This window comes from Hemiscyllium ocellatum, chromosome 31, assembly GCF_020745735.1.
Source record: "Hemiscyllium ocellatum isolate sHemOce1 chromosome 31, sHemOce1.pat.X.cur, whole genome shotgun sequence".
In the NCBI taxonomy this organism is placed as follows: domain Eukaryota; kingdom Metazoa; phylum Chordata; class Chondrichthyes; order Orectolobiformes; family Hemiscylliidae; genus Hemiscyllium; species Hemiscyllium ocellatum.
This window is the reverse complement of record NC_083431.1, coordinates 45,417,168-45,429,429: the sequence shown is the minus strand read 5'-3', so window position 1 is coordinate 45,429,429 and position 12,262 is coordinate 45,417,168. Positions and strand designations below refer to the sequence as shown.

Here is a 12,262-nt window from a genome sequence, read left to right as displayed (position 1 = left end):
CTAGTTGGTGCTCATGTATCCTGGTGGCTAGCTTCCTGCCCATTTGTCCAATGTAATGTTTGTTGCAGTCCTTGCAGGGTATTTCATATATGATGTTTGTTCTGCTAGTTGTGGGTATAGGGCCCTTTAAATTCATCAGGAGGTGTTTCAATGTGGTGGTAGGTTTGTGAGTTACCGTGATGCTTCAGGGCTGGAGTAGTCTGGCCATCATCTGAGATGTCTTTGATGTATGGTACGGTGGCTAGAGTCACTGGGCATGTTGCATCTTCCTGTTTAGACCTGTTATGCAGGAATCGGCGGACTGTGCTTATCAAACACCTGACAGCACCAACTCCATCAGCAAGGACAGGATCGTCAAACTAGTAGACCTGTGCCTCACAACCCACTTTACCTTCAACGACAACATTTACAAACAAATCACCAATATCAGTGCTGGCATTTTCCAATAGGTTTTTCAGTTTGTGTTGCAGTCCCTTTGCTACCCTGTATGCCAGTGTGTCGGGCTGACCTTTATCATCATGAAATACAACAAATTAGAGGAAACCCACAAATACATAAATAGCATCGTTACCGGAATAAAATTCACCGAAGAGGAAGAGAATAACTGACTCCCCTTCGTAGAACGAAGAGCTAATGGAGAGCTGCAGACCAATGTTTACAGGAAAGCCACACACATTGGCCAGATGCTCAACTACAGGAGCAACTATCCCAACACCCACAAACAGAGCTGCATCAGGACATTATTTAAATGATCCACAACACACTGCAGCACCAAGGAACTACAAGCAGCCAAGGAAAAACATCTACACAATGTATTCAGGAACAGCGGGTACCCAATAAGTGCAGTCTGCTGTTTCCTGCACAACAGATCTAAACAGGAAAACACAACATGCCAGAGATTCTAGCCACCGTACCATACATTAAAGACATCTCAGAGATGACGACCAGACTACTCCGACCCCTAGGCACCTGGTGGCCCACAAACCTACCACCCATACCCACAGCTAGCAGAACAAACGTCATATACAAAATACCCTGCAAGGACTGCAACAAACATTATATTGGACAGATGAGCAGGAAGGTAGTCACCAGGATACATGAGCATCAACTAGCCATCAAAAGACATGACCAACTATCACTAGTATCCATACACACAGATGAAGAGGGACACCAGTTCGACTGGGCCAATACATCCATCCTGGGACAGGCTAAACAAAGACATATGTAGGAATTCCTAGAGGCCTGGCATTCAAACTGGAATTCCATTCACAAACATATAGATTTGGACCCCATTTACCAAACTCTCAAGAAACGTAACTAGAAATTCTACAATAAATATCTGCAAATTCAATTATAAATTTAGATCAGTAGGACTCAAAGAAAGTAAGAAAACATCTTGGACCAGATCAGGTCTTTATCCAAGGAGACTAAGATCCTCACTAAGTGTTGAACTCAGCAGCAATAGTTAAGTACATCACAAAGAGATGGTCAGCCCAGTCAGCTGTTTGCCCCTTTGACACTGCACTATATAAATTATACCCACAACAGATCTCAACTATTGTCATATAAAAAACTAGAAACACCATAGCAGAATAGTACAAGGAAAATATTTAAAAGAAGAAGTAGCCAAATAGACTAAAAAAGATTCAAAATCAACCCCAGGATTCTGGAGAAGTCACCACTGAACTAACAAACTATTTGGAAAAACAAATAAGCTGGCCGAAATTCTAAAGAATGAGAATATGCAGGAACTCCAGCTGGTGTGAAGATGCAAAGTTCATCTGTCATTCTTGTCTTAAAGGGGTGTTTGGGTTTCTTTTAGCATCTCAAAGTTCTATCCACAAACTAAACGTCACTTTCAGAATATAAATGTGACTATTACTTTGGCTTTGTGGCAGCTTTCACTGTTTTATTTATAAGCATATTTGACTGTTACTGGCGTTCTTTGTTTAGATTCCCTACAGTGTGGAAACAGGCCCTTCGGCCCTACCAGTCCACACCAACCCTCTGAAGAGTAACCCACCCAGACCTATCTCCCTCTAACTAATGCACCTAACACTATGGGCAATTTAGCACGGCCAATTCACCTAACCTGCACATTTTTGGACTGTGGGAGGAAACCAGAGCACCCGGAGAAAACCCATGCAGGCACACGGAGAATGTGCAAACTCCACACAGACAGGTGCCCGAGGTGGGAATTGAACCCAGGTCTCTGGCACTGTGAGGCAGCAATGCTAACCACTGTACCACCATGCCGCCCACATGTGTGCGACAATCCGTAAGTCTGTGCAGTGTGGTGGGGTCACCTTTAGTTTCACATAAACCCAAGGTCCCTGTTGAGGCCATCTTCATGGGTTCCAAACTTGGCTATCAGCCAAGCAGAAGCTGATAGCCAAGTTCTCTCTCGTGCACACACACACACTCTCAACTCTCACCCTCTCAAAAGCTTATACTCCATGACAAACACACACACACACACACACACACACACACACACACACAAAACCTCTTATCAAGCATGCACACATGCAAACAAACTCCTGCACAGGAACACATGTATGCACACACACATTTAAGTTTATAGGATGAATTTGCATTTGCAGAATTATATTTACAGATGCATTCTATTTTTGCTCAAAAAGTACACAAACTGTAGGCAGTCAATCCATGAAATATTTTATAATTTTCTGTTTTGAAGACAGAATCAGTCTTATTCAAGATTGGGATACAATCCAGGCAGTTGGTGCACCTGAACAGGGAACTGGGGTTAGTGGTGTGTGGAGATGTCTTCATCCTGAGGATAGGGACTCACCTTTTTTTCTAACTCATGTAAGTGCTATACTAGAATTGACATATTTTTTGCCCCATAGCCTTTTTAAATTGGTACTGCCCTGCAGAATTGGGAACATAACCATTTCTAGTCACGTGGCATTGTACATGGAGATTAAGGCCGGTGATGATGAGACAGGCTCGCGGCACTGGTGCTTTCCTCCTGAAGGATAGCAAGTTTAATGAGTATTTTTTGCGGGAGTTAAAAATTTTTTGGGGCATTAATTCAGGTACAGCCAGTAATCTGTCAGTGGTCTGGTAGACTGCCAAGGCTTATGCAAGGGGTTTGATTATTTCTTACTCGGTGACTCGGAAGAGGTAGAAGGGAGAGCAGCAGCTTATGCTCGAGGTTTGGCTGAAGGCAGCTGAGACAGCATACTTTGACAGATCGTTTATAACTAAGTTGCAGCGGATTACAGGCCTCAGGGCTGCACTGAATGCTGCATTAACCCAGACAGCAAAGAGGGAGATTTCCTTTGCGAAACAGAGGTTATTTGAGTTTGGTGATAAATTGGGTAGGAATTTGGCATACTTGGCCTGAAAGAAGAATGTCCCCGAATCGATCACATCCATTAGAGTGTGTTTTGGTACTACCACCTGCAATCCCAAAAAGATTAAAGCAACTTTCAGGAAGTCCTACTCTGGGTTGTGCCGGTCAGACGGCTATGAGGACAGATTGGCGAAGGTGGAGTCCTTTTTTAAGACCTTGGATCTCCCAGGTGTAACATCAGACAGGTGCCTCTTTCGAATGCCCCTCTGACAATCCAAGAGATACAGGATGCAGTGAGGCAGCTCCAGAGTGGTAAAGCACTTGGCCCAGACGGATTTTGGAGTGAGTTTTATAAGGAGTTTAAAGACATGCTGGCCGGGCCAAAGATAGATATGTACAACTATTCGTACGGTCAGGACTGCCTCACACCCTCTCTGACAGAAACAAACACTTCTCTTATTCTCAAGAGAGGGAAATCCTCAGAGGATTGTACTTCGTATAGGCCTATAGCGTTATTAAAAGTGGACTTTAAAAGTTTGTCGAAAATGCTGGCATTGAGGCTGGAGAAGGCTTGCCTTTCATCGTAAGGGAGGACCAGACAGGTTTTGTTAGGGGTCACAGGTCCTCTAATAATGTTAGATGAGTGCTAAATATGGTTCAGGTATGCCAACAAGGGTGGATTCTGGGGATGGTAGTCTCCCTGGATGCAGAGAAAGCCTTTGAACAGGTGGAGTGGGCGTACCTCTTTTATGTCCTGGAACAGTTTGGTCTTGGAGGGGTCTTTGCCAGGTGGGTGGCAGTGTTATATAGTGACTCTAAAGCAATGGTTCTCATTAATGTTATAAGGTCTGACAATTTTAGTATTGGCAGAGGCAGCCGATAAGGGTGCCCCCTTTCCCTGTTGCTATTTACATTGGTGATTGAGCCAGTGGCAGAGGCCGATTGGAAGGACCCCAATATAATTGCCCCGGAGGTAGGCTCAGGAAGGCATAAGATCGTCCTTTACGCAGCTGATGTTCTCCTCCTTCTAACTAACCCAATGATATCTGTGCCCCATTTAATACAAGTGATTAATTTATTTGGCTCTTTCTTGGAGTATAAAATCAATTTTATGAAAGCGGAGACCATGCCTATCGGGGGCCTTATTACAGTACCTGATCTTGGGGGTGGAACACACTTTCCTTTCAGATGGATACAGGGAGGTTTCTTGTATGTAGGCATTTTATCACCCTGCCTTCGATCAATTATATAAAGCTAACTTTGTGCAGTTGCTAGAGAAGATAAGACAGGACCTTCACTGCTGGGAGGATCTTCCAATATCCTGGGTGGGTAGAACAGCTCTGCTTAAAATGAATGTACTTCCTCATTTATTATATCCCATGCGAATGCTCCCTTTGATGCTGCCCAGACAAGCACTATGAAGGCTTAACAGTTGACTTGGCTCTTTTATCTGCCGTCACTGGCAGCCTCTTATTAAGCTTGTCGAATTGCAGCTTCCACAGGGGATGAGGTAAAGGAAGGGTGTATTTTCAGACTTTAAGGAATACCAGCTAGGTTCCCTACTATCCTATGTAGCTGACTGGGCCTGCCAGGACCCGCATTTGGCTGGACACTGAGGCCTCCCAGGCAAACTGTCCCCTCATTAATCTGTTGTTCATGAACAAGATGAGGACTGTTATGGACCATTGCAGAAATCCAATTGACCTGAACACAGTTAAAGCATGGAGAATGATGTGACAAAGTGAGGGCAATTTACAAAAAACTTCTCCTTTTACTCCATATTAGGAATGGTAGAACTCCGGCCAGGATTGATGGATTCCGGCTTTAGGCTCTGAGAGTCCAGAGGAGTTTCCTGTTTGGGAGATTTATTTGATGGGGAGGTCATGATACCTTTCGAGCAGCTGAGCCAGAAATATGAACTATCTAGGAAGGGCCTCTTTTGTTATTTCCAGATTAGGGACTTTATACAGAAAAAGACTACATTAGTGGTTAGTCCCTAGAAGTTGGACATGGAGAGGAGAGTACTTCGGTCCACCAGCACTCTCTCGGTCAGCACCCTCTATCATTTAGAAGAGGTAGTGTGTCAAAGGATATCGAGCAGCTGTGTGGAATCTGGGCTCAGGAATTAGTTGGGGGAGATCTCACCAGAGGAGGAGGAGGATATTTGAGAGAACGTAAGGAAGAATGTGATTGGCAACAGGACGTAGGCTATGCAACTGAAGGCACACCACAGGACGTATTTGGCACCGGAACGGCTTGCGAAATTTAAGAAAGGGGTGTACCCAATGTGCCCGAAATGTAAAATAGATGTCAGTATTCTTGCTCATTGCACAAGCTTCATACGTATTGAAGCGCTATAGCAAGTGTTTTGGAAGAGGTCTTGAGAACTGAGGTCAAGGTAGATCTGGTATCCCTTCTCTTGGGTTCGCCAAATCTCCCCTCTTTGGACGTGCATGGGAAAAACATGTTCAGTAGTCTTTCATTTTGTGAGGAAGAACATCTTGATGAGCTGTGTGTCAGAGAATCCCCCGGGACTCTTGGGATGGCATAGGTTAGTTATGCTCCTGGACTTCCTTACATGTATGGTTGACCAGAAAACAGAACTTTTTTCGGATGTAGCAGCCCTCTTTGAACCAAATAAACGCAGACCTATCAGCTATATTGGTCAGGACGTTTGTGTAGTGGTGGGGGCTGTGTCTGGCAGGCTGGGGGCCCATGGGAAGAAGAATTCTGAGCAAATATAGGTATGCCTCTTGATGTTCCTGGTGAAGGGGAACTTTAATGGGATTGTGCTGAGTGTTGTAATTTAATTTATTTAATTTGCCTTGGTTCAACTCAATTTAGTTTAGTTTCTTTTCAATAGATAACTAAATCAAAAAGAATTGTCATCTGTGCAGAGTTTTTTTCCACCTAAATTGTTTGTGGAGTAGAGTAGCAGTTTGTTTACTGTTATTGTTGTTATATTGCAAGATTGTTATATTAGTTCGTAGTGATTTTAATATTTTCATAAAAACTTCAAAATCATCTTCTCAATAAAAATATTCGTTAAAAAACTGGGATACAGACAGACTCTAACTTCATACCTTTAATGTATTGTCTGAGATGTCACTTATTTTAAAATAAAACCTTAAGCTATCTCGAGAATGTGACTTAAAAGAAGTTCTGGGATTTACATATTAATGAACTGAAACCTGCAACCCATTCAAAAAGATGAAAGCAATCTAGGTTTGTTCAATATATCATTTCAGTTGCATGACACTGTAATCTTTTGCTATAAATTCTGTGCCTTATGATCCTGAAGGAATACCGCTCCATAAGCTAGAGCTTCCAAATAAACCTGTTTGGACTATCACCTGGTATTGTGTGATTTTTTCTTTACCCACTCCAGTGCAACACCGGCTCCTCCACATCATAAATTAATGTGGACAATCTGGTTGGCATGGACAAGTTGGACCAAAGAGGGTATTTCATGCTGTACAACTCTATGACTTCAGGTACCAAACAAGGTAGCCTGATGATCATAAAAATGGTCAGTCACCACAATGTTTCACTGACTTGAAGCTGACCAATCACTACTCAAGTAACAGGGGCTTTGTATAAGCCAACTTCAGTAAGGTGTTTGACAAGGTTCCCCATGGGAGACTGATTAGCAAAGTTAGATCTCATGGAATACAGGGAGAACTAGCCATTTGGATACAGAACTGGCTCAAAGGTAGAAGACAGAGGGTGGTCGTGGAGGGTTGTTTTTCAGACTGGAGGCCTGTGACTAGTGGAGTGCCACAAGGATCGGTGCTGGACCCTCTACTTTTTATCACTTACACAAATGATTTGGATGCGAGCGTAAGAGGTACAGTTAGTAAGTTTGAAGGGGACACCGAAATTGGAGGTGTAGTGGACAGTGAAGAGGGTTACCTCAGATTACAACAGGATCTGGACCAGGTGGGCCAATGGGCTGAAAAGTGGCAGATGGAGTTTAATTCAGATAACTGTGAGGTGCTGCATTTTGGGAAAGCAAATCTTAGCAGGACTTATACACTAAATGGTAAGGTCCTAAGGAGTGTTGCTGAACAAAGAGACCTTGAAGTACAGGTTCAAAGCTCCTTGAAAGTGGAGTCATGGGTAGATAGGATAGTGAAAACGGTGTTTGATATGCTTCCCTTTATTGGTCAGATATTGAGTATAGGAGTTGGGAGGTCATGCTGCGACTGTACAGGACATTGGTCAGGCCACTGTTGGAATACTGCATGCAATTCTGGTCTCCTTCCTATCGGAAAGATGTTGTGAAAATCGAAAGGGTTCAGAAAAGATTTACAAGGATGTAGCTCAGATCCTCCAACCCTGGCAACAAGGAGAGGCTGAACAGGCTGGGGCTGTTTTCCCTGGAGCGTCAGAGGCTAAGGGGTGACCTTCTAGAGGTTTACAAATTATGAGGGGCATGGATACGATAAATAGACAAAGTCTGTTCCCTGGGATCGGGAGTCCAGAACTAGAGAGCATAGGTTTAGGGTGAGAGAGGAAAGATATAAAACAGACCTAAGGGGCAACTTTTTCACGCAGAGGGTGATACATGTATGGAATGAGCTGCCAGAGGATGTGGTGGAGGCTAGTACAATTGCAACATTTAAGAGGCATTTGGATGGGTATACGAATAGGAAGGGTTTGGAGGGATATGGGCCAGGTGCTGGCAGGTGGGACTAGATTGGTTTGGGATATCTGGTCAGCATGGACGGGTTGGACTGAAGGGTCTGTTTCCATGCTGTACATCTCTATGACTCTAAAATAACACTGCAAAGATTGGAACTCATGTATTCACCGAAAGAGGTTGATGCTACTCTTATACGGATTGTGACTAATTTAATTATATAACAACAATGATGTGATAGTACCATACGATCCTGAGACAGCCATTCTCAAGCAACCTCAATACAGAGGCAAGCCTTTAGGAACTGTCTAGTTTTTTAAAACTAGGTCTGCTGGCAGCCTAACCCTGCTGCTGGGAATACCTGCACCAGACCCACACTGTGGAAATGACAATATTAAAACACTTTATGATGTACAGAGAAAATCACTCATTTCCTGGCACTGAAACAGTGCAAATCATTAGGTGACCAAATACAGGCAAAATGTGAAGGCAGAAATCAATGGAAGCACAGAGCAGATCAAGTAGTATTGTGGAAAATAGTAGACATGGTTAACACTGGATAGAAGATCATCAGCCTGGAATGTTAACCTTATCTTCCTTGCTCTAAAGCTGGTGCCTGACTTGCTGAGCATTTCTGGTGTTGATTCAGTTTCAGATTTCCAACAACCAGCAATTTTTTACATATCATTTGAATCCTGGAGAAATTCAAATTCAATTACAGTCTATTGTTTATGCAAATTTATGTCAATGATCAGGTATTTGAAATTTTCAGTAAAAAATTCCTATTTTGCTTTCTTAGCTGCGTTGTTAAATTCAAAACGCTGAATAATTCAAAAGCAAAAAACAAACATAACATGTAACCTTTAAATAGATTTTTAATTTGCTAGCTGGGAAGTTGCACCTGTAGAGGAGATAGTAATATTGATAACAGATTAAGCAACGTCACACAGAGCTCTGGTAAATCTTAGAGTTACATAACTGGCAGAAGAAGGAAAGACGGAAAGAAAAGGTCAGCAGCAAACCAATAAGCCCAGAAGATATCTAACTTCCAGCCATAACACTACGGTGGACAATGGGATAGCTGCTGATCTCTGGAGCTGCCAGCTGATCTGTGAAAGTCCCCATGGAGCCACAGTTCTGCAGGAGGCACTGCCAAAACTGCCGACAGGACGAGAAAGGCTATACAGACTCGGACATAAATCAGATGGAGTCAAAAGAAGGGGGCTAACATCTTCACAAGGGGTATCCCAATGGACAAAGCTCATCCTCCGCCAAAGATCAGCATCCACTTACCATCTGTATAATGGCAATAGGAGGGAGGGTTATTGGCCAGTCATCTGACCCGAAACACACAATATCCAGTCCAAGGAAACAAACTTCTCCATAAATTATACACATGATGTAAGGAGCCGGTGCTGGACTGGGGTGGACAAAGTTAAAAATCACACAACACCAGAGTTATGGTCCAACAGGTTTATTTGGAAGCACTAGCTTTCAGAGTACTGCTCCTTCATCAGGTGGTTGTGAAACAAGATCATAAGACAAAATTTATAGCAAAAGATTACAGTGGCATGCAAATTACACGATCATTTGCTAAAACTGTGTCATATGGTTCTGCTTCACAACTACCTGATGAAGGAGCAGTGCTCCAAAAGCTAGTGCTTCCAAATAAATCTGTTGGACTATGACCTGGTGTTGTGTGATTTTATACATCTCACAATGATCTCACCAGTTGATCACATTACTGACATTTGTAGCATAACAATGAAGATTTCTGCAAGTGCCCTTTGAAAACTCGGGCTGAGAGGTTACACAACTGTCCAAGTGTAGTAATTTAAAATGCTGAATTAATAAGGCATTGGCTAAAATGTATGCCTTCAGCATGGTATCTTTAATCAAACTCATCAACAGCATTCATCACAAACTGGCATGCTGACCCGCCACACCACCAACTCACCAAATCACAAATAGGCAGAGATGAATTATTCAACAACCACATTCCAACCTCTCAGGAGATTACCATCAGAAAATCAGTTTTTTAAAAAATTAACAATTTTTTTTATATATGCCGAAGCGCAAAGTGAAATAACGACTACCGGAGCATTTAATGCAAGCAATCTAATGTGGGACATCAAATAATCATGGCCGACAAGCTATTGCTAAAACTAGAGTCAAAATTAGAGTGTGCTGGAAAAGCATAGCAGGTCAGGCAGCATTCAAGGAGCAGGAAAATTTCAAGCAAAAGCCCTTCATCATGAATGATTCTAATCTTAAGTCTGATCTCCAGCATCTGTAGTACCCACTTCCACCTATTGCTAAAACTATATGGCCACATATTTCCTCCTACCTATGCAATCCTGTCAGCCATTCAAGTCTGCATAATACAGCATGGATGGTCATACAAAGGAACAACTATATGTCAAACATCTATCCATCTGCAAAATGTAGCCAGACATCACCAACCCTGTTCTCTCCATCCCCCCTATAAGAAGGTGACTACACATCTCTCTCTCTCCAACCCCCAAAGTACGGCCAGATATCTTACCCCTGGGCCCCCAAAACAAAAACTCTTGGCCAGACATCTGTCTTTCTTCCCTACACCCACCACCTCCTCACCCAAACCGTGCTGGGACCAACATCCCCATGTCCCCCCAAACCGTGCTGGGACCATCATTCCCATGTCCACCTAAACCGTGCCACGACCATCATCCCCATGTTCACCCAAACCGTGCCACGACCATCATCCCCCATGTCCACCCAAACCGTGCCACGACCATCATCCCCCATGTCCACCCAAACCGTGCCACGACCATCATCCCCATGTCCACCCACCAACCCCCCCCAACATCTCTTCCCCCCTGAGCCCCGGCTGTAGTGATGGGGTAAAGTGTTGAGTGAAGCTGAGCTCAGGTTGTATCACACACACTAATGGGTGATAATTTACTGGCGGCTTTTGTTTCTAACGAGGCGGATGGAGATCGTGGGGGTGGGAGTGGGTCTGGGGGTGGGGTGTGGTGGGGTCTGGATCTGGGTCTGGGGGTGGGGGTGGAGGTGGGGTCTGGATCTGGGGTTGGGGGTGAGGTCTGGGTCTGGGGTGGGTCTGAGGTCTGGGTCTGGGGGTGGGGTCTGGGGATCAGGTCTGGGTCTGGGGGTGGGGTCTGGATGTGGGTCTGGGGTTGGGGGTGAGGTCTGGGGTTGGGGGTGGGGTCTGGTTCTGGGGGTGGGGTCTGGGGATGGGATCTGGATCTGGGTCTGGGGTTGGGGGTGAGGGTGGGGTTGGGAGTGAGGGTGGGGATGGGGGTGGGGGTGGGGATGGGGATGGGGGTGAGGTCTGGGCATGGGGATGGGGATAGGGGTGGGGGATGGGGATAGGGGTGGGGGTGGGGGATGGGGATAGGGGTGGGGGTGGGGTCTGGGGGTGGGTGTGATGACCCTAGGCCGCCCCCTCCCATCCCCATCCCCCTCCCCCGGGGGCACTCACCATGGCGAACCCCGACAGGAGAGCCGACGTGCGGCTCGATGCTTTGAGCTTGGCCCGGCTGAGGTAGAGCTTCCTCCAGGAGAGAGCCTGCACCGAGTGGTGGTTCGAGGAGACCAGCTCCAGGTAACTGCGCCTCACCCAGTCCCGGTAATCGGCCGCCCCGGCCTCTGGCTCTGAGCACGGAGGGGCAGGGGAACCAGCCGGCGCTGACCGCTCCGAGCTCATGGCTCCACCGGCTGGAGCCTGCGAGACCAACCGCCACCCGCGAGACCCAGGGCTGATCAGCGATGGGAAAAGGCGCGCTCCCGACCGCCTGGGGCTCTGGCGCCGACGCCGACGCGCGCTCCTGCACCCTCCCACCGGGCGGCTTGCATCGCGCGCTCCCGAACTGCACGGTCCCACAGCCAGGGGGCGAGCGCAACCCCATCCCCGGCGCCACTGCGCATGCTCGTGGGGACCTGGTTGGAGTAGATCCTGGCATTAAAACTCATCAGTTGGTCAGTATTGGACTATGGTGGTAAAAACAATGGCTGCAGATACTGGAAACCAGATTCTGGATCAGTGGTGCTGGAAGAGCACAGCAGTTCACTTTGGATGCTGCCTGAACTGCTGTGCTCTTCCAGCACCACTGATCCAGTATTGGACTATGTATAGATCAATGATCAGTATTAGAGTCATAGAGATGTACAGCACGGAAACAGACCCTTCGGTCCCACTTATCCATGCCGACCGGGTATCCCAACCCAGTCTACTCCCATTTGCCAGTATTTGGCACATATCCCTCCAAACCCTTCCTATTTATGTACTCAACCAGATGCCT

The 12,262-nt window shown here is 45.6% G+C and overlaps 1 protein-coding gene across 1 annotated transcript in view; it reads right to left on the bottom strand.

Moving 5' to 3' along the window:
* orai2 (ORAI calcium release-activated calcium modulator 2) overlaps positions 1 to 11,834 on the bottom strand; it is a 55,485-nt gene extending 43,651 nt beyond the window's left edge. Inside the window, exon 1 of the mRNA XM_060847887.1 lies at positions 11,443 to 11,834. Coding sequence (XP_060703870.1) covers positions 11,443 to 11,667 — 225 coding nt within the window. The 5' untranslated portion in view covers positions 11,668 to 11,834. The remainder of the gene's footprint in view (positions 1 to 11,442) is intronic.
* Positions 11,835 to 12,262: the final 428 nt, after the last annotated feature.